Source organism: Sturnira hondurensis, unplaced genomic scaffold (genome assembly GCF_014824575.4).
Source record: "Sturnira hondurensis isolate 20B ecotype Veracruz unplaced genomic scaffold, ASM1482457v3 Scaffold0007406, whole genome shotgun sequence".
Taxonomy (NCBI): Eukaryota; Metazoa; Chordata; class Mammalia; order Chiroptera; family Phyllostomidae; genus Sturnira; species Sturnira hondurensis.
The window spans coordinates 5,783,361-5,805,875 of NW_028080037.1; the positions used below are offsets into that span (position 1 = coordinate 5,783,361).

General features: G+C 46.2%; 1 protein-coding gene across 2 annotated transcripts in view; it reads left to right on the top strand.

Annotated features, from left to right (window-relative positions):
- The window catches only part of PTPN11 (protein tyrosine phosphatase non-receptor type 11), a 63,588-nt gene that overhangs the window by 10,377 nt on the left and 30,696 nt on the right, over positions 1 to 22,515 (top strand). For both annotated transcript variants that reach the window (XM_037052140.1, XM_037052141.1), the window contains exons 2-6: positions 4,367 to 4,489; positions 8,959 to 9,153; positions 11,112 to 11,304; positions 12,583 to 12,699; positions 13,788 to 13,901. In XM_037052140.1, the coding sequence (XP_036908035.1) occupies positions 4,367 to 4,489; positions 8,959 to 9,153; positions 11,112 to 11,304; positions 12,583 to 12,699; positions 13,788 to 13,901 (742 nt within the window). The remainder of the gene's footprint in view (positions 1 to 4,366; positions 4,490 to 8,958; positions 9,154 to 11,111; positions 11,305 to 12,582; positions 12,700 to 13,787; positions 13,902 to 22,515) is intronic.

Genomic DNA, 22,515 nt, shown 5'->3' on the forward strand with positions numbered 1-22,515 from the left:
CTTGACAAAGCAATTTTATTTCTAAAAATTTAATTTATAAATGTACTTGTAAAGTGTGTAAAGAGGATTGTAAGGGACGTGTTCTGCTGTGCTGTTGATCAGCAAAAACCTGGAAATAACATCAACGTCCTAGAATGAGGATTAAATTACAGATGATGTATTTATACAATGGGATATTATGTAACTATTCAAAAGAGTGTGTCGATATAGAAAGATCTTCAGCCCTGATCAGTGTGGCTCAGTGGGTTGGGTGTCGTCCCGCAAACCGAGACGTCACCGGTTCGATTCCTGGTCAGGGCATGTGCCTGGGTTGCGGGGTCGGGATTCGGTCAGGGTGTGTACGGGAGGCAGCCAGTCGATGTTTCTCTCTCTTTCCTCTCTCTCTAAAATCAATAAACATACAAAAAATGGGAAGGAAGAAAATCAGAATAACCGAATAAAAAGATCTTGGTGGAAGCCATAAACATTGCACTTGAAGCTGCCATCACAGTGGGGAGGGCGAGGAGAAACCTGCGGATTCTCAGAGAACTGTTTTTAAGGAGAAGGGAGACACAACGGTGGCCACAGCAGACTAGGGTGGACGGCCAGCGATGGCGGCTAAAGTGATGCCGAGCCGGCGGTATTTCGCTTAACGAACACTGATGATGGACTAGTAATGGGGAGAGAGTCGCGGCACTTTACCTTCCACAGAAGGGAAAGTAATTTTCCTTTTATTCACTTTATTAACCCAGTAATTATAGGTGTAAGATTGTTTTTTTTAAATACTACAATATAACCATTCTAATTTTAAAATAAGAATCTTATTAGAATTAGGAACAGGGTATAGTTTTTGCTTCATAAAGCTGATTGCCATGTGACTTGGTATATAAATAATCATAGAGTTGATCTTCATTATGGATGGTCAATTTTTTTTCATAGAAAACAATCACAAATACTGTTATGGCTGATAGGTTTGGTATCAACTCCCTCATATTTTATAGTTACGTATTGTGTTCTTTGTGTTGTGTCAAGGTTATATATATTTTAATCCTCACTTGAGGACATATTCATTGATTTTAGAGAGCGTGAGAGAGAGAAACATTGATCAGTGCCTCCTATACATACCCCAACTGGGATTGAACCCGTAACCTAGGTATGTACCCTGACTGGGAATCGAACCTGCAGCCTTTTGGTGTATGGGATGATGCTCCAGTCAACGGAGCCACCCAGCCAGGGCCCAGTTTATTCTTTTTTTTTAAACCACTTTAGTGAGATATAATTCACATATCATACAGTTCATTCATTTAACAGACAGGTCAGTGGTTTTTAGTATATTCACATATTGGGACGATCACTACAATTGTGAGGTGTTTTTTTTTCACTGTAAAAGAAGCTCTGGACTTAATACCCCTCACCCCAGACTCCCCCATGCCAAGCAGGCACTAATCTACTTCCTGTCTCTGTGAACTTGCTCATTCTGGACATTTCACATCAGTGGAATCACGTAACATGTGAAGTCTCTGGCTTTTATGTAGTGTGATTATGAGGTTCATCCAAATTGTGGCCTTTGTCATTACTTCTAAATAATGTTCTAGTGGTATAGATTCTCCCTGTGTTCTCACATTGAACCTAAAAACTGTCATTTCCACTTTGCAGCTGAGGAATCTGAGGTGAGAAGGACTCGCCCAGGTCACAGAGCTAGTAAGTGGCAGAGTTCAGATGTGCACCAAAGTCCGTGCAACCCGAGCCCCAGTCCTAACGCTGTTGGACTCTCACGTCCTCAGTGCACAATTCAGGGCAGCTGTTCACCCCTGCACGCTTGCCCTCGCTGTTGTAAAACGCTGTAATCGGGCTGACGTTTGCTGAGCAGTCTCTTCAAAGTTCACTTGATTGTCGTCAGTACTAGGGCTCTACCTTTCGTTGTTGACTTACATTCCTGGAAGCATTGAATTAGCCAGTAATGACCAGGATAACGCGACTGCAGAAACTGTTCCCATTACTGCAAATCTTGATGACTTTTGGATCTTCTGAAGGAATTCTTGCTGGAAACTAGAGAGGAATTTTTTTGACGTGGGTGCCTTCCGAACTATTTGAGAGTCATTTGTGGCCTTGATGCGTCATCGCTGCAACATTCTTCCGTGTGTATGTCCTAAGAACAAGGACACTCGCACACATTGTCCCAGGACACTCATCAAAACCAGGAAATCTATAAGATCACAGTGCTCTCACCGGATTCCCAGCCCCCTTCCAAATTGTTTCTGTAGTGTCCTTTAGAGCAAAAGACAAAACAAACAACAACAAAACCCTTCTTCTCCCTTTGTCTCCCTTCCCTCTGCTCCGTGATGTGGTCCAGAAGGAACTACGCCTTGTGTTTCAGTACTTGTGTGTCGTTACTGACCTGTAATTTGGGTGGTTGTTTGGGACCCCCCACCCTTCTTCCACAGTTTTCACATTTTCAAAGAACAGTACCAGTGAGTAGAACGTCACTCACTCAGGGTCTGTCTGACATTCCTCATAGTTAGATTAGGTAATGTGTTTTGGGCAGGAATATCACAGAAACGACACTCTGTTCTCAGTGTGTGGTGTCGGGAAGCACTTGGTGTCATGACTGGTGATGGCAATTTTAGCAGTTGATGAAGACAGCATATATCAAATTCTCTATTATGAAGTTCATTAGTGTATTATACTTGTAAGGGAGGGAGAGAAACATCGACTGGTTGCCCCTTGTACACCCCCAACTGGGGACCTGGCCCTCAACTCAGGCATGTGCCCTGACTGGGAATTGAACCAGTGACCCTTTGGATCACAGGCCAACACTCAACCCATTGGACTACACCTGCCAACCAGGGCCCTTTTACTTCTTAATTAACATGTAATCAATAAGCATTTTGTGGGGATCGCAGGTCATATTATGCAGTACACCCACACTGTTGGGCAGCCATCACCACCACCTGTCTCCTTAACGTTCTCATCCTCCCAGACTGAAGCTCTGTCTCCATTAAACGCTAACCCCCAGTTCCCCTTGCCCCCACATCCTGGCAGCCGCCATTCCATCTTCTGTCTCAGTGAATTGACTACTCTGGGCACCTCGTATGGAGTAGAATCATAGGGTACTTGTCCTGTTGTGACTGGTGTATTTTACTTCGCATAATGCCTTCAGGTTCATCCATGTTACAGCACGTGACAGAATTTCCTTCCTTCTTGAGGCTGAGTAAGATCCCATTGATATATAGTCACATTCTGCTTACTCGCTCACCTGTCAATGGACACTTAGGTTGCTTCTGCCTTTTAGCTGTTATGAATAACGCTGCTGTAAATATGAGTGTGCAAATATATATTTGAGTCCCTGCTTTCAATTCTTGGGGGTCTGTACCCAGAAGTGGAATCTCTGGGTCATGTGGTCATTCCATGGTAAATTTTTTAATGAACCTTAATTAGTTTTTAAAAATTAATACCTGTGTGGACTCTTGGTTTCCTATTTTATTCAATGAGTTATAATCTATTAATATCATGACTTATTTTGAGGTACAAACTGTCTCTGACATGGCCGGTGGGAGGACTTTCAAGCCTCCTCCTGCATCGTCATTTTGACACGTCCTCATTGGAGCCCTTACTTACTGTGGCACAATAAGGTGTTGCAGGCTCACCTTACTTTTACTGCCCCAGCCCTGGAATCCCGTTTCTCCAAGGAGCCCAGTTCCTCTTATTGGAGAACGGTGTTTAGAAACCAGGATACCAGTGCTGGGTGTGCTGATTGCTACTGGGGTGTCATTGCTTCCAGGCTCTTTCAGAAGAGAGAGCTACCACAATATGCACGTGTGTTGCGTATATACACACACACACAGACATACCTCTGTATTTCTGTATCTATATATCTGTCTCCATATATATTAAATTCTAGACTTTGCATTGATACCTTTGCATTGATACCTCCAGTCTAACAGCATAGGATTTATTCTGGCCTTCTCCCTTTCCATATTTGTCTCTCTCTTTCCAACAGTGAGAAACCCGGCTCCCATTATCTTCACTATGTGTACTTATTTATTAAATAGTTTATTTGTTTACTTACTCGTTTATTCCCACTCCATATGTTCAGTCTCCTGACCATGTGCACTATCATTTTGGGCTGGTCAACCAAGTGACTGGCTTAATACCCATGCACCCAGCCCTACCTACTGTGCTAGCAGGACCCCTGGCCCCACCAGGGGGAAGGAGGAGGGAGGAGTAACCGAGGAGAAGAGGGGGAGGGGCCAGGGAAGGTTTGATTTGCATTTTTATTAGCCACCCTACTCAGGGGGTTAGGCTCAGCTGTGACAGTGTGGCATGTAGTGCTGATAGAACCCTTTATTGTTCACTCCTTCCTTTCTCTCTTTCTCTCCCTCTCAAGATGGTTTCATCCAAATATCACTGGCGTGGAGGCCGAAAACCTACTGTTGACAAGAGGAGTTGATGGCAGTTTTCTGGCAAGGCCCAGTAAAAGTAACCCTGGAGACTTCACGCTTTCCGTTAGGTAAGTAGCAAGAAAAAGACTCCTGAGAGTGTTTTCCAGGTAGGAAATGCAAAAACCACACTTGAAACCACACTTGATTTTGTTAACCAGTGACATCCCAATAAACCCAGTAAATGACAAAAAAACGAAACAAACCGCACCCAGACCCCTTGCTGCTCTTGCCGAGGGTTAGGAGGCCTGCTTGCCGCCCTGCGATGAGCCTGGCCCAAGGGCCAGACCTGGGTCAAGCATGTGTGGGGCTCAGATGCAGCCCCCCCGGGAGTGAGAAGCTGGGGAATTCAGCAGGAGGGGGTTGGAGGTGGGCATTTCTTGTCCCTCGAGAGACTGACCACCAAGGATGAGTTGGAGCCAACTATAACCAGCCCCTAAGCCACCCCCTGCCTGAATCCACTCATCCTGAACCTGGCTTACACCTTCCTTCCATTCATCTCTTAGTGGGAAAAATACTAAAGAGTTTCTTCAGATCATTTGTGTTTTTTTTTTTTTAGAAATAAAACGTCACGGAGGAAGTTGTGGTCCTGTGTGTTCCCCTGCCCTGTCCCAATCCTCCCTCCCCCCCCCCCCAGAGGAAACCTCGCTCAGAGAGGTTGGCTTGTGCCCTTCCTGACCAGGCTTTTGTACTCAAACTGCGCCTGTGCTGTGTGTGAACAGTACCACGCCAGTGTGTGTGTGTTTAGAATCCACATCCATGGCTTCTTCATAATGTATGCATTATTCTGCCACTTTCTTGAAAAAACTTTGAAGTTCTGTGCCGGTACCTGCAGGTGTGACTATTCATTTTAGTGGCTCTATAATCTCTGAATGGTATGAACCCATCACAGTTTATCCAGTCCCTTATTGCTGGGCATTGGGTTGTTTTTCGTTTAACATTTTTTTGAACGGCATGGACAGCATCTTGTTACGTGTCTCTTTGAGTAGGTGTAGGAGAATTTTCATAGAAATTGACTTTCTCTTAAATACTTATTCTCCCTACTTGAGCTCATTCCAGGAGTTAAAATGGAAACGCTTTATGACTTTGCTTTTATTGTTATTTTAAAATAAAGATGTGCTCTTGAGGATTCATTTAGGATTCCTTTGGGACTTGGGCAATCTCTTTTTGGCATAGATCAGTTTCTTAAGGAACCTTTGCCATTGGCTTTTACTTCCCTTTTACGATACGATACAGAGTGAGTGGGAGCCTTCGTAAGTCTTCTGGGCTTGTCCCGGCACCGACATCTGACCCAAAGTGACATTTGCTCTGTAAGAGTTTGGATATAGATTATGTAGTGATGATGGTGACGATAGCAAACGTTACTGAGGACGTGACATATTCCCGGCTGTTGCACTAAGTACTCTCCACTCACCATTTTATGTAATTTCCCCAGAGACCTATGAGTAAGTACCACTGTTACCTTTGTCTTGCAGGTGAGTAAGCTGAGGCCCAGAGGTGAAGTTGGTAGGCTAGTCTCACAGCTAGGAAGCGGCAGACCCAAGACCATGGAATTACTGGGGGCTTTTCCCCTCCACTTTCTACTGTGAGAAATTTCAGACCTGTAGAAAAGTTCATAGGTGAACAGTGAACAACCACCTGCCCTTCACCTGTTAACATTTTGCCATATTTGCTCTTTCTCTATGAGTGTGTGTTTGTGTATATTACATACATTGCCCCCACCCCCGGAACTTTTTGAAAATAAGTTTGTGCATAGTAGGCCATTGATCTTTACCTCTAAATACTTAAGCGTGCATATCCTAGGAATGCATTATTGTATATGAGAAACTTAAATGTTGATTTAGTAATATTATCTTGTATACAGTCCATACTCAAATTCCCCTTATTATTTTAATGAAGCTTCTGAAGCCATCCCATCACTTCCCATCAGGAAGCACATAATATGTTTGCTCTGTCTGTTGGTGTTTATTTCCCCCTGGGGGGGTCATTGTCTGTGGGCCCCCAGAGTAGACAGCTGGGAAATAAATATTTACATATTTAAAACCAAGTGTTCATACTGGTAGTTCCAGTTCAGCCCAGCGCCCTCCCCTTTTCCCATTCCATATCTGTGCTGCTTTTCTGGAGGGAGGACCCTGGTCCACCGTGGTATCGGTGCCCACCCTGTGATACAGAAACAGATTCAGCTTGGCCGTACCACAGTCACTGCTAATTTCAAACCCCTTAAGTGAAGTTCATGAATCCTTGGGAGTCTTTTTGGCCTTAGAACATATCCCACGAAGAGTGGACAATCAGCACTGTATTCAGAGGTACAGGAGCTCATTTTCTGAGTAGTCATGAACTTCCTAGTAGCAGTTCCCAAGCCGCCCCCCCACCGGCAGTGTGCGGGAGTGCCGGTTTTTCCACCGCGTCACCAGATGTGTGTGTTCCAGCTTCTCGTTTTTCGCCAGCATGACGGGTGCGGAACGCTGTCTCGGATTTTAGTTTTCATTTCTCTCACGATTGAAGCTGAACGTCTTTTCATAAGTTTAGAGGCCACCTGAGTATCTTTTTTGTGAGCTGCCTCGGAGCCGGTCCTTTGAACAACCCTGCAGCACTATCAGATCTCACTTTTACGTTTGCTTAGACGTTTGGTGTGTGTTACAGACACCGTGGCACACGTGCGCATGTGCCGCAGCGGCTGTGTGCACGCATGCGCACTTGCACGCTCACGTCCCTCACCCCGGGTTTCCGCAGGTAGCCTAACCTTTTTGTTATGCACCCTAACCTTTCTGTTAGGCACCCATGCTGAAAAATCAGGGCTGATGCTGCCTTGTGTTTAGTTAATCACAGACGATCCTCCTTTTTTACTTTTGAGGGGAAAAAAATCCAACATAAATATTTAAAAAGTATGCGCAATCACCCATGTCCTATTTATTACCAGTCTTTTTTTCCCTTCAAAATAAGAAGTAAAGCCAAACTTCCCTTTACTTGCCGCCCTTGATCCTGTCATTCCCAGAGGCAGCCCGTGCCACGAGTTTCAGTCTAGTTCGTAGGAAAGTACATACATTGGTAATGTAACATGTAAATAATATCTGTAATAGAACTGTAAAGTCCGTGTATGTCTGTATTGTGAGCAGTATGTAGTATGCAGTGTGTGTTCGTAAATCTCTGTAGCAGTGCATGCTCGGCATGTCGTCCTGCACTGTGCTGCTTTCAGGCGGCATCTTGCCTCTGAGACGCCCCCCATGTGGCTGTACGTGGATCTGGTCCTTGCAGGAATGTCTTGGGTTATGGCGTTAACTGAAGGCTAGGGATGGAAAGCTCAGGTGTTAAAGCGAAGTCAGGTGTAGCTGGAGGAGGGTGACCCGAAATGCCTTTTTTACCCATTGGAAAAAAGTCGTCACCAAAAAGTAGAAGTAGATATTTTTAGGAACAAAAATATGTGGGACAAATTTTCTTATTTTCCTTGGTTCCCATTTTCCTTCTTCTTTGGGGGAATTGTGTTTTTATTTCCCAGAGGCTTCATCAATAATGCTCCCGGGTCAGACTAAAAATAAATGCGGGTCCACCTAGGTGGTGATGGGCGTGCTCGAGATGTACTCAGCAGCTCAGAAAACCGTAGACTGCCTCGGCAAACTAAAATGCCAAATGAGAGAAGCTTCTGGCCAGCATGATGTCAGCTCATTGAGATAAGGTATCAGCCACCTCATGCTGCGAACTGTCCATCTTACGTGTCTTTAAAATTATTTTTCAGATACAATTACAGAGCGTATCTTAAGCATACAGGGAGATGACTTTTGACAAACATGTCTATTCGTGTAACCAGCACCCCCTTCAAAACGGAGAGGTTTTCTAGCACCCTAGAAAAAGTCCCTATGCACCCCTTTCCTCATCTTCCTCTCTCAAAGAGGTTCCTGCTCTTCTCATTTCTATCCCCATAGGCTAGTTTTGTTTATTTTATAATTTCATATAAGTGAAGTCATATAGTATATATTCTTTTGTGTCTGGTTTCTTCTTTTTATAATGTTGGTGGTGTTATCTGTGTTGTTGCATGTATATGGTTTTTCGTGCTTATTGCTTTGCAGTATCTATGAGTATGTAGCTACTTGTTTATCCATTCTGATGATAAATATTTGAGTTTTCAATGTGTTTCCATCATAAATAAGTCTGCAATGAATCTTCTCAGACAAGCCATTTGGTAGCCATACAGTTTCCTTTCTTTGGGGCAAGATACTCAGGAGTGGATTTCCTGGATTACGTGGAAGATGTATGTTTACATTTTAATTATGTGTGCCTTGATTAATGCTGAGGAGAATTGTTCTCACTTAAAATACACAGTTCAGTAGTTCGGACTTTTAAAGTGGAAGGTATACAAGGGAAAGAAACTGATAAGCAGAGCCCTTGTGTTGGAAGGTTGGACTGGGCGGATTACCGCGCTCACTGCTATTCTGACAGGGAGGCCCAAAATCCTGCCGGCCTTGAGGTGGAATCTGATAAGGAAGTCCGTTTTTACTGGTGTAACGCTGATTTGTCCCCTCCCCTTTCTGATGGACTATTTTAGAAGGAATGGAGCTGTTACCCACATCAAGATCCAGAACACTGGGGACTACTACGACCTGTACGGAGGAGAGAAGTTCGCCACTCTGGCTGAACTGGTCCAGTATTACATGGAGCACCACGGGCAACTCAAGGAGAAGAATGGAGATGTTATTGAGCTCAAATATCCTCTGAACTGTGCAGATCCTACCTCTGAAAGGTCAGTAACGTTTTAGTAACAGCAGAGTAGTAATAGCAGAGTCTCCTGTGACATTTTACTAACAGCAGGGTCTCCTGTGCCATAGGAGTGGCACAAATGTGTTTTGGGGGGTTGGCTTGTACGTGTTTCTCAAGCCGCAATCTGTTTTCCAGAAATTAAAAAAAATTCTTTTCAAGTGCAGTTGATATTCAATATTATATGAGTTTCAGGTGTGCGGCGTAGTGGCTAGACATTTATGTAACTCACGAAGTGATCCCCTTGGTAAGTCTTCATCCACCTGGCACCGTATATTGTTATTACAGTATTATCGACTGTATTCCCTAAGCTGCACTGTACATCCCTGTGACTGTTTTATAACTGCCAGTTTGTACATCTGAGTCCCTTTGCCTCTTCCACCCCAAGCTGCGATCTTCGAAGTTTTATTAAAGTGAGAATAATAGGATCCGATTATCCTCAGAGTGCCCTCTTCTTACAAAAGCTTCAGTCAGTGTTACTTACACTCCTTCTAAGGGTCTCGGACTATTCCTGTGTATTCTTAGTACGTGCAGTCATTTTAAGATGAGCGCACTTCAGCCGATGATGTTAGAGAGCTGCGTGAGGAAGACAAAGGAAATGGCGACACCGAAGTCGCAGCAGTCACTGGTCGTAGCTCCCGACCCACTTATTCAGCGATGCCACCCACAGATGTCAGTTTAAGCTCAGAAGTGGAAAAGCCGAGGGTCCGATTTTCCAGCAGCTCTTTCCTGTTACACCCAGAGGCGTGTGAGAATGACCTTCTTTAGCAGGAGCTGCCTTCTTGTAGCGATCTTCCCCGGCGCCGCCATGTCGGAACCCAGCCCATGTGAGCTGGGGCTTGACTTCATTTGTATTGATCATATTGGCTTCCTGCATTCCCAGTCGCCTCTGACTCAACACAAATTCAGGGGCTCTTTATCAGGTTTGTGTATTTTGTCTTCAGGTAGTTTTCTTCAACTTGTACCTCCATGCCCACACTATTAGGTGCTGATGATTTCTTTCTTTAGCGACCCCTGTAGCGTCAAGCGAAAGGCGGTCCGCCAACTCTCTGCAGTTTATTTCTAAATTATACTCTTGTTTAGTTGAGAGTGGGTGAAAAACAACCCAGAAAGTATACTCTTTTAGTGATGAGCCATTAGCACCATCTGCCGTGATAATACTTGTTTTCCCACCACAATCGTGAGGGAAAAGGCCACTTTATTAGCACAACTATGTTAAGATTTTTCTAAGTATTGCAGAGTCTGTCCTCAGATGGCCTTTGTCGGGACGCTGGCATGCTGGTCACAAATGCAGATTGCTGGGCCCCGTTCACTAGTGTATTGGTGTCCCTGCGTGTGAGCAAAGGGAATTCACTTTTTTAGCAAAATCCCTCACCTCTGCCCTAAGTCGCACATGCATTAAAGTTTGAAATGACAACCCAGCATACAGGCCAAAGATGTTGGTAGCAGACTTGGAGGCTGTTGAAAATATGGAAAACTTTGAAATAGTTGAATTAATTTACAGTGAAGACCTTTCTCTGCATGCTGTTCGCTGGCCAGAGCAAACTTCCAAATCATTCTCTGTCTTTACCATAACTTTCTATTATTATTTCTTTAAATGGCTGTGATTAATAGTTGGTCCTTTTAATGTTAGGCATGGAGAGCTAACAAATTATATTTTCAAAAGGTGGGAGGTGTAAAAAGAAATAGGAAAAATGGAACACATTCGCCTCCAAATGACTAGGCGATCATTTAGGAAGTTTAATGGTCACTTTTGACATCTTTGTCGTTCTCCCTGCCTGCCCGGGCTGCAAGTTCTGGCTTACCACGCTCTCACCCAATCTCATGAGGAATGTATTAGTTTTTTAATTGTATTTAGGAGAGCTGACGGGATAGGGCCGTTTTGTGATGAGTGTTGTGATTCCCACGACCGAACCCAGTTTATTTTCATTTTTAAAAATGTAGATGGTTTCACGGACACCTCTCTGGGAAAGAAGCGGAGAAGTTACTAACCGAGAAAGGAAAGCATGGCAGCTTTCTGGTCCGAGAGAGCCAGAGCCACCCCGGGGACTTTGTTCTCTCCGTCCGGACTGGGGACGACAAGGGGGAGAGCAGTGACGGCAAGTCCAAGGTGACCCATGTCATGATCCGCTGTCAGGTAAGGCCGCGTTTGAACCTGGCTCTGGCAGAAGATCCAAGTGCTGTTTCTTTCTGTCTCTCTTTCTCTCTCTTTCTCAAATCAGTAAAGAAAAATGCCATAGTTTGCTGTCCTTACCAAAATTCAGTCATTGTTCCTGAATAAATGCTCCTTGGATGGTTGCAAGTTCTTGTTTCATTTTCAGAGTTCTGAACAGTTGATGGCAGTTTCTGCCCATGTCCTCGCTGCTCTTATGGAAGAGTAGGTTTTCAGAGGTCTTTACTTTGTCATTCTGAAAGTTTTATTTTTATTTTTAAAAAAGATTTTTAAAATTTTTAGGCAGAGGGGAAGGGAGGGAGAAAGAGAGTGAGAGGAACATCAATGTGTGGTTGCCTCACACGCCCCCTACTGGGGGCCTGGCCTGCAGTTCAGGCCAAGGGACCCTTTGCTTTGCAGACTGGTGCTCAATCCACTGAGCTGCACCAGCCAGGGCCACACGTTTTATTTTTAAACAAAAGATTGTGTCCAAAGATCTTCATATATATTATTTCTAGGGTTTTGTATTTTCTTTTTTTTTTAAAGATTTTATTTATTTATCCTTAGAGGGAAAGGGAAGGAGAGAGGGAGAGAAACACCGATGTATGCTTGCCTCTAGTGAGTCCCCTGCCGGGAACTGGCCTGCAACCCAGGCATGTGCCCTGACTGGGAATCGAACCGCGATCATCTGGTTCGCAGGCCCGTGCTCAATCCACTGAGCCACACCAGCCAGGGAGGGTTTTGTATTTTCTGAGTTTAGCTCTTCCCCTGTTGTTTCCCTTAAATAGCCTGTTCTGATCCTGTTAGAAAAATTTCCTGGTCTCTATTTATTGCTTTCATCAGGAGATGAAAGGAAAGCCATGTACATCAGGCCTCAGCAGCCTTGGAGTTGGTTGTGTTTCAGAGAGAAATGGTTACTTACCTTCTCTTCATTAGCCTCATGTATTGTTGCTTAGCCTACAGTGTAAGTAGGGAGTAAAGAATGCTGGTTTCCATTTTTTGAAACGATTTAGTTACCTTAAGAAGGAGAGACGTTCTTGTGTCCTAGTGGGTGTTGGATATTTATTTATTGCTACTCACACCTTGAGATGGCCTCGTGGGCCATTGCGTTTTCATCGTCCTCGTCGCGTCCTGTCCTCTCGCTGCCACAGCTGCCGATCCTTCCATTCCCGGGGGTGGGGGGCCGGCCGTTGTCTCTACACTTCAGTTGGGACAACAATAACTTAACATCGAGGTAACAAGTGTGATTTCTTTTGTTGAAAGGAACTGAAATACGACGTTGGTGGGGGAGAACGGTTCGACTCTCTGACGGACCTTGTGGAGCATTACAAGAAGAACCCCATGGTGGAAACGCTGGGCACGGTCCTGCAGCTCAAGCAGGTGAGCACGTCAGAAATCTAAAGCCCGTCTCCCTTAGAAAGTTGAAAAAATCCTAACACGGGATATTCCAGATGCACGGGAGCAGAACAGTATCACAACCTCACGTGCCCACCGCCCAGATTCGCTGTTTTTTAATTTTTTTTAAGATTTTATTTATTTATTTTTAGAGAGAGGGGAGGAGAGGGAGAAAGAGAGGGAGAGAAATACCAAAGTGTGGTTGCCCCTCAAGCGCCCCCCCCCCCCCCCCCCCCCCCCCCCCCCCCCCCCCCNTTTTAAGATTTTATTTATTTATTTTTAGAGAGAGGGGAGGAGAGGGAGAAAGAGAGGGAGAGAAATACCAAAGTGTGGTTGCCCCTCAAGCGCCCCCCCCCACCCCACCCCACCCCACCCCACCCCACCCCACCCCACCCCACCCCCGCACTGGGGTCCTGGCCCACAACCTGGGCATGTGCCCTAACCAGGAATCGAACTGGTAACCCTTTGGTTCACAGGCTGGCACTCAATCCACTGAGCCACACCAGCCAGGCCACTGGCTTCAGTTTTGATCACCACATCAAACCTGACTTCAGTCCTTATCACTCCACTCGCTGCCCTCCTCCTGCGGCGTATGGGAGCGGATTCGAGATACCACGTCGTTTCCGTGACTGTCTCCATCTGTATCCCTAAAGGACTCCCGAGTTTTTAAAGCAAGTTTGCATCAGGTGTTCATCGTCTGTGCGCCTTTGGTGCTCGCACTTACTCATTTTGGAGTTCTTGGTATTTCAGAGTTCACTCCCATCACTTAGTGGCAAATCACATTATCCCTCTAATATTGTAGTCTATTTATAAAGAAAACAAGAAAAGAGGGTCGAGTTCATACCAGCAGAGTAAAGTGTGTGTGGGGATTGGAGAAAGATTTATTTTCCGACAGAACAGAAAAGAAAGTGAAACTGCGTAGGAAAATGTTTATTGAGAATCGCTGTGTGCTGGGAACTTCCTGTCCTTGCCTTGGTGAACACCAAACGAGATGGTTTTGTTTTTCCCCGCGTTCACACTTTTATGTGATGCTTTCTTGATCTCCCTCCAACGGCTGACCTTGATTTGATTAGCCCCTCAACACGACTCGCATCAACGCTGCTGAAATAGAGAGCCGGGTCCGAGAGCTGAGCAAATTGGCTGAGACCACAGACAAAGTCAAACAGGGCTTTTGGGAAGAATTTGAGGTAAGTTACTTAAAAAAAATTTTTTTTAACATGAGGTATGAAGTCTTATTTTCAGTACATGAGAAGTTGGTCTTGTATTTGCTATTGAATCTGAAAGACTTGAACCTGTGTCCTAATTTGGCCGTTGATTGACACGGGACAAGTGGCCGAGGGGGCTTCTTTGAAGTGGAAGGGCATGGTGCTCTGGGGGAGGGAGTCGGTGGTTCCTGTGGGATCGATGGGCCAGTAGCTCCGTTTGACTCTTGGTTTGCCGGCAGAAACCCAGACAGACAAAAGGATCTACTTCTTTGGGAAGGTTTCCAGCATTGGCTGGGGGCTTCTGGAAGAATCTCTAGTCTTATTGCAGTGAGTAAGTGAAAGAAATACCTGGCGTTGTTGGCTTTCATTTGGGCGTTGACGCTTATAGCGTTGGGAAGTTAAGTGAACTGATTTCTGTCCCGAAACCGCCTCAGGCCGGAGAACGCTCTGCAGGGGGGACGTGCATGTCAGCTGTCACGTACCAGTTCCCGTTGGTACTTTGTCCTCTCTCCTTCCATCCATTTGGCAGAAAACTTCCGCAGAAACAGAGATAGTGCCGTGTTTACCTTTGCAGTTGTCCCGACCATGTGTCACAGTGCCTGGCACACAGCATAAAGGGTCCCTCATTCCATACTTTTGTAGGACTTCGGAATTTACAGATATTTGTGGAACAAATGAATGAATGGCTAAAGAAAGCCATTTTAGCCACAGTAGGTCAGAAAACTTGCTGAGGTATTATTTCTGTGTTGCAGACAAGGAGCCTGAGGCTTGGGGAGGTTAAGGTAACTGTCTTTCCACAAATATTGATTGAATCGTGGCAGTGAGGGTGGGTACAGAACAGAACACTCATAGTCCTTGCTCAGCATTGCTGAACAGAGACTTGAACTTGGGTTTCTTTTTTAAAAAGATTTTGTCTAATTACTTTTAGAGGGGAAGGGAGGGAGAAGGAGAGGGAGAGAAACATCAGTGTGTGGTTGCCCCTCGTGCGCCCCCTACTGGGGACATGGTCCACAGCCCAGGCATGTGGCCTGACCGGGAATCTAACTGGCAACCGGTTGCTTCACAGTCCAGCGCTCAATCCACTGAGACACACCAGCCAGAGCTCCGGTTTATATTTTCATACAAGTGTTGGGTTAGCCACAGAGGACACTATGGCAAACAAGGGGGACCAGGTAGCTATCTTTGAGGGGCTTCCAGTTAGGAGAGGGAAGACTGTGACAGAAAGCATCATTGAAAAAGTGGTGATAAACTTAGAATTTTAAGATCTCCAGCTCACTGTTTTCTTCATTCTGTTCTGCCAGCCTCGATCATAAAAGACAGCATTTCAACAGTCATTCTAATTATATTTTATTTCATTTGGTGTTAATAAAGCCTCAGGAGGTAAGATGGATAAGTACAGAAATTTTAGGAACCTTACATCAAAATCTGAATAAAAAATCCCATTTTTCAAGAGTGCTTATTTTGTAAAGTTTCAAATATATGCGAAAGGAGAGAGAACAGTATAATCACAGCAATATACCTGTCACCAAGCACCAGCCCACTGGCGCCCCCTGCCCTGATTTATCGCAAATCCCAGAGGTCATTTCACCTTTTACTTTCATTTCAAATATTATAACCAGAATATTACCACACTAAAACTATTAACAATTCCTTAATATTAACACCTGTCAGTCATCGTTTACATGTTCTTGATTCTGTCTCTCTCACACACACGCACGCACGCACGCACGCACACACACGCATACTTGCAATTTGTTTGAGGTGGGAAGTTCCTTTTCCCCAACTCATTTATGAGAAAACTTTTGAACGTACATAAAATAGATTTGTATAAAGAACCCCATGTATCAGCTTCAACAGTTACCCAGATACCATCTTACTTTGTTAAAAAATATATCTGTATTTATGGAATCCTTGAAAAATTAACCAAAATACTACCACCACTTCCTAAAAAAAAAGACTTAAAAAATCCTCAAATATCCAGGTATTGTTCAGATGATGGCACTTGTCTCGTAATGTAAAAAACTCTGCTGTATTGATATTCAGATAAACCATACACGTATCTCCCTCTTTAAACTCTCAGGTCTTTTCATATTTTGCCTCCTCCTCTCTCCCTCTCCGTCTTAGTTCACTCAGGCTGCTATAACCAAACGCCACAGCCTGGGTGGCTCACAAACAACCGGAACTCCTTCTTCTCAGCCCTGGAGGCTGGAAGTCTGAGCCCCGGGCCAGCGGGGTTGGCAGGGCTCTCCTCCAGGTTCCAGGCTTCCGGTCGGGGTCCTCGTGCTATGGGAGGGGCTGGGGCTTCACCCTGGAGAGCTAATCACCTCCAGAGGCCGCACCTCCTAGTCCCATCACATTGAGGATTGGGATGTCAACCACGATTTCAAAGGGACCCAAGCGCTCAGGCAGCACCCCCTCTTTTTTGTTTTTGTCGTTGGAGAAAGCGAGTTCTTTGTCCTGAGATTTGCCTGTGGTCTGGGTTTTGCTGAGTGGGTCTCTGTGGTGGACTTCAGCACGTTTTTCTGCCTCCTGTTACACACTTTTCCCAACTTCGCTTCTTTCTTTGTCCTGGACGTCACTCCACAGCAGTATCTAGAGAGGGTCTGCTTTCATTTTTATTTCGGAGCTTTCCATTTTGTGGATGTAGTATAAATTATTCAGCCTGTCCGTGGGCATTGGAGAGTTTCCCAACATACTGCAAAGAGGATGCAACAAGCAGCCTGTGTGTGCCTCTCTCCACGTTTTTGTGGCTGTGGTTGATGCTAACATTCTTTAATGTTTTACGTTGAAAAATGATGGTGGTTACTCATCTTTCATTTTAATTTTTATATCAATACATGATTTTGGTTAGCTTATTTAAAGTGTGTAAAATACAAGTTTTAATAAAAATGGGAAAACTGTCAAAAACTGTTATACATTATTAACAACAACGGGGGCTGTGGGGGGAGCTGAATAAAAACAAGATGGTATCTGTTCGCTACAAGTTCTCCGCAGAGATCAGGCCGTGGCGGTAAATTGTTATGCACTAAATCAGGGCATTAACTTTTCATGTAAACTGAAGCTGGATCTAATAGCTGATGGCTTACTCTCTCAGTTTCTTAGGTTCCTGCTTCTCAAATCCAGTCAATTAGAGAAAAAATTGCCCTTTAAGGTTGGCGCCAGGGGAATAAATCAGAGAACAGAACAAGCCATCATGGGAAAAAAAATTAGATGTGTGGAAGCCGAGACTCGTTATAACCTAAATCTTCTGAAACTGTTTGATCCGCAACAACCGGGCTTGGTTACTTTAGTGATCGCCTGTAGTTGTTTCCTGGACGGTGATCATTTTGGGGTCAGGTCCTTCTTACCGAGCGTTCTGATGGTCTTTACAATGGACCAGAGCTCTAAACTGTGGTGCCGCTGGAAATTTCTCTCCGGCGGCTCCGTGTCGTTCGTCTGGACGCCCAACTCGCGCTCGTGGAGCTCCACGTGCCCTTCAGGTCTGTTTCCCCAGTAGATGCCAATAAATTGCTTTTTTTTTAGATGCATCTTGAAATACAAAGTCTCTTGTGAAGCTCTGGTTCTTTACTCCTTTGCTCCTGGAATGAATTCAGGTTGATGCTTTTCTTCTAGGATGTGTTTTGTGAGCCCAAGTCTTGAATTTTTCCCTAGAGATCACCATGTCTGATCTGTAAGCATCTTGCAACTCCCGTATAGATCTGCTCGGAACGGAAAGAGGCAGGTGACATTCCTAGATGTGTTGAGGGGATGTTCTGCTAAAGCGAGACTGACACGAAGTAAGCGACAAGGCACATTACGGTCCTGTGGTCCTGTGCCTGCCATGTGCAGGTTACCTGAAACCTGAACTTGGCCCTTGCGCGGATGGCACGGTGTGTGCTGCTTGGCTGCGTGACAGGTATTTGCCCCTCTCTGTGCCTTTTCGTCCTTCCTTGCATTCCGCCGGGCCTGAGCTGACAGGAGGCGGTAGGGCTGAGTCTGGACCCCGAGTCTGACTCTGGACCCGAGCTGAGGGTGGAAACCTTGCCACCGACAGCCCTCCGGCCCCCTCTTCCTCTTTACCCTCCTCCTCCGTCTCACCTCCCTCTCTGTTCCCGGCATCTCTGCTCTCCACGTACTCGATTCTCCTTCTTTTCCTTCAGCAGATTTCTCTGTTTCTTGCCTTACAGACCTTACTTTCCAGTCCCTGTCAGTGTAGTAACTAGCACCATTCAGTCTTTGTACCAAAGTCTCAGAGATTCTCATCGGTTCAGATGCCGTCCATCTTCAGTCCAAGGAGCGATGCCCAGGACACGATCTCACAGAGCAGACATGTCAGCTCAGACCACCCTGCTGGGGGAAAGGTCGTTCTCAGGGATGAGGATTGCAGAGAGTCGGGCAAACATCCCAAAAATATTTGCCGCCAACAGTAGACACTGGTGGTGGCAGTGATTTGTTTATTCCATTAATTTAGCAAATATTTGTTGAACAGAGACTGCGTGCTGGAGTCTCTGTTCCTGGTTCTGGGGATGTGTCAGGGAACAAATCAAAGTCTGTCTTTCTGGAGCTTATGGTCACTTGGGAGGGGCAGGTGGTAAACAAAGAAACAGGTGAGTATTCACTATGTGAAATGCTGCTACAGGCTGTGGAGATATCATTGGGTCGGGCAGGACAAAAGGGCAAGCTGCCGATGGAGACAGAAGGTGGCATTTGAACAGAGACCTGAAGGAAATAAAGAGCAAGCCATGCAGATAACCTCACAGAGAACCTTCTAGGCGAAGACAACAGCAAGTGCAAGGGCCCTGAGTGGGAATGCCCTTAATACGTGGCATGATTAGCAAATAGGCCAGTATAGTTGGAGAGGAGTGGGCAGGAGGGGAAATGTGGAGGAGCGACCGTGAGGCGGGGGCAGGTCATGCAGGCCCCCGTGGGTCAGTGTAAGGCCGTTGGCTTTTACCTGGGGGAAGTGGAGAGTCTATGGGGGGATTCAAGCTGCCGAGCGGAGGCCAGTCTGCAAGGGGGAGGAGGGCAGGAGCAGGGAAGCCAGTGAGGAGGCGGCTTGCGCTAATCAGAGCAGAGAAATGACGGGGCTTGGACCAGAGCAGCAGCAGCGGAGGTGGTCGGGGCCTGGAGATGTTCTGGAGGTGGAATCGTCATGTCCGAAGGCAGTGTTGACAGGTTGTGTGGTAGGACAGCTGAGGCCAGGATAAGGTGACAGTTTGAGGCTTGGGCAATTTGTGGGATGGAGTTACCACTTACTAGGATAGGGGAGGCTGGCAGGAACTGGTTTGGGAGCAGGTGATCGGCTTTCATTTTGGACACATCAGAGTTTGAACTGCCTCTTAGACATCTCAGTGGCATATTCTCCTTCAGTTAATTCTATGGTGTTACAGGTGGGAGTGTGCTAGAATTTTCTTCCTTGCCGCTCCACTCTGAGGTCTCTTCACTCTTCAGTTTCTCAGGGTCTTTTTCTGGGGGGAACCTTCCTTGGTCTCTGTCCCCATGCCCAGGTTAGTTCTTCCCGGTGTATATGCAGCAGATCCATTCCTTTCCGCCCTTGGGATTTGTGAATAATCTGTGTGGTTATTGTTTTAATGCTTGTCTCTGGTACTGTGAATCCACAGAAGCAGATAACATCATGTGGTCTCTTGGAATAAGGAGAGGTTTTGCTCCAGTGATACTGATGGTGGACCAGTAAGGAGACAGACACGCTCAGATCCTGCAGTTTAATGTCTGCTGTGCGTCTGTCATCTAGGAGAATAACCCAGGGCAGTCGTGCGCCACAAAGACAAGTTACTCTGTTCTGGTCACTATAGCTCCTGTGTTCGGCAGAAGGCCCTATGCACAGAGGCACAAAATAAGCATTTGTGCCGTTTTGAATCAGAGCTGCTTTCAATGGCAAGAGTTGTACTGGATTCAGACCTTTTGTGTGTATTACAAGGGAGAACAGCTTTCTGATGCTCAAAGGCATGGAGGAATGTTCCAGGCTTTGCTTCCACGTGGTCCTCTTCACCCCCATAGTTCATTTGCGTTTGGAGCCCCTGTTGGAGGCTTGGCGACTTCGCAGGCTTTGAGAGCCCTCTGCACGCTTGCCCAGAGGAGCTAGTTCAGGGTCACAGTGGTGACTTTCAGAAACATTTTAGTTTTGAACCTTCTATTTCCGATTTACAAAAAAAACCCCCCACATGCATATTTAAAGACACACACACACACACACACACACACACACACAGCACTCACTAACTGTGGTGATCTACCCCTAGCACTTGGAAGCTTGCTTCCCTTGGTAGTTGGGTTTGTTTTTAAAGCCCAGCCTTCTCGAGTTACGAAAGCCGTCCTCGGTCGCCACTGTTTTCCGTTTGCACAGGCATTACAGGCATTTCGCCGACAGCCGCACAGATGTCCTGATTCTGGCCGTGGCTCTGCCAAGCGACGTGTCTGCAGGAGGAGCTCGCGTTTGTCTTCAAGCCCACAGTCCAGTTTGATTTCTTTAAAGTGATTACATCCTGCTCAGGGGAGCTATAAATTCTACTTCGAGACGGTTAGATTTTTATGGAAACAAGGCTCTTCACTGCACCCCAAAGCCGTGTCTGGAATAATAATTCCTTCTGGTGATCTCCAGTGGGAATCTTCCCTGGGGTGACTACGCAGTGCCACACTGAACGACAGCCTCCGGCCAGGCGCCGGGATGGCCGGCGTGAGCTTGCCCCCGGTTTTCCATCCAGGCCTGGGCTCCAGTAGTCAGCACGAGGGCTGCTGCCTTCCTGTGGGCAGAGCCTTGCCGTGGTCAGAGGTTTTCTCCCAAAAGCTTCATTCTGGAGAAGTTCCTTTGTTTCCTTTGGACTCTTGCTTTCTCTCTCCCTCCCTCCCTCTCTCTCTCTGCTTTCTCATTCTCTGCCCGACCAGTGTCACATTTTTCTCTTTAGAATTATTTTTATTTGCTGCCTCTTGACGTCTTTCCAGAGAATTTGAGAACTGAAGGTGCCTCCACATCTCTGCTTCACCTTCTCCCTTTGCCTTTGAATGACCTTGCTACTGTGTGTGTCTGCCGTTGGCCTGCCTTCCGCATCCAGTGGGCTTGTGCCGTACCCTCCATTTCTTCTTAGCTCCTCCCCTCTTTACCCTTGGAATGTGGCTTCTCCCAACAGACTGAAATGACACTTTTGGGAGACCCTGGTGGCTTCGTTGTTGTGATACAAATAGTTTGTTCTCCAGCCCTTTTCCTCGTGGTCCTCCTGGTCCTCCTCTTAATATGGCTGCCCAGCTCCCCATCCCGTTTTCTGATCTGCAACAGCACGTTCCTGTTTTAATATTTCTTCCGTTCCCTCATGCCTGTCTTGCTGTTTGTTGCCTTTTTTCCCCTCTCAACCAGCTAACTCTGGTGGTTCTCCAAGATGAAGTCTGGACCCTGTGCTGATCCTGCTTTAAATTACAAAAAATTATTTATTGACTTCGGGGGTGGGGAGAGATAGATAGGCATTGGTTGATTCTTGTATGTGCCTTGACTGGGGACCGGTCCCACGAGTTTGGTGTATTAGGTCGATGCTCTAACCAACTGAGCTACTTGGCCAGAGCTTCATCCAGTTTTACATGCACTTTTCTTTGGGGATGTATCTATTCTTATCCTGTTCTAGTTACCCCTAAGTGTATGTCGCTTCTAGCTCTGGTTGTGCCTTTTGAATTATGTCGTCTACATTTCTTCTCGGCTGTCATAGCTCCTCAAACTCGAGCATTCTGAACAGGACCTATTTTCCCCTCCAAATCGAATATCTGCTTTGACTGCCCCTGGTGGCGGTTGAACTGTTTATTCTTTGGTCCTGTCAGCTGGAATCCTCAGGGCATCCCTTCACTCATCCTTCTCTCCTTTCTCCCATCCCTTGCTGTTCACCAGGCTCTGGCGATTTTTCTTTCTGTTCTTACAGGAAGAAAGGAAACTAGCCTTTATGTCTACCTGATGCTGCACCTTGGGCTAGGGAAGCCATTTCACTGCAGCTCCCGGTGTTGTGGGTAGGGTGTACGCCCAGCATGCTCTGAGAGCTCAAGGCGCCCACCCAGGACTGCCCCAGTGAGCAGCAGCAGAGTCAAGAGTCTGACCTATTGCTGGGGCGCGGGGTGTCATCACCCCAGGAGACGTGAGCCGCTCGTGTACCTGACTTCTCTGCCTCTGACCCTCCACTTACCCTCCATGCTCATCTGCTCTCAGCAGGTCTCCTGTCACTTGGCTGCTCAGGCACCTTCAGTGGCTCCCTGTTTCCTACCAGAGATACAGCATTTGCACTTTGGAGTCGAGGAAACTGAAGCCCAGAAGGGAGAAAGTTGCCCCCAGGGATGTGCCTGGCTGGGATTTGAACTTTGGCACTTCTGACTCCAGGCCTGCCACATCACACTTCTGCTCACTGCACACAGCTTCCTTCATCCTCTCACGGACCTGGGTCTCTTAGCTACCTTTACTTACAGTCCCCGACTTGCTGGGATGGCTTTCTTTCTTTTTTCTTTTTAGAGAGAGAGGGGAAAGTGGGAAGAGAGGGAGAAAAACAACAGTGGGTTGCCTCCCACACACCCCCAGCATGTGCCCTGGCTGGGGATTGAACCGGCAACCTTTTGGTTCACAGGCCAGTGC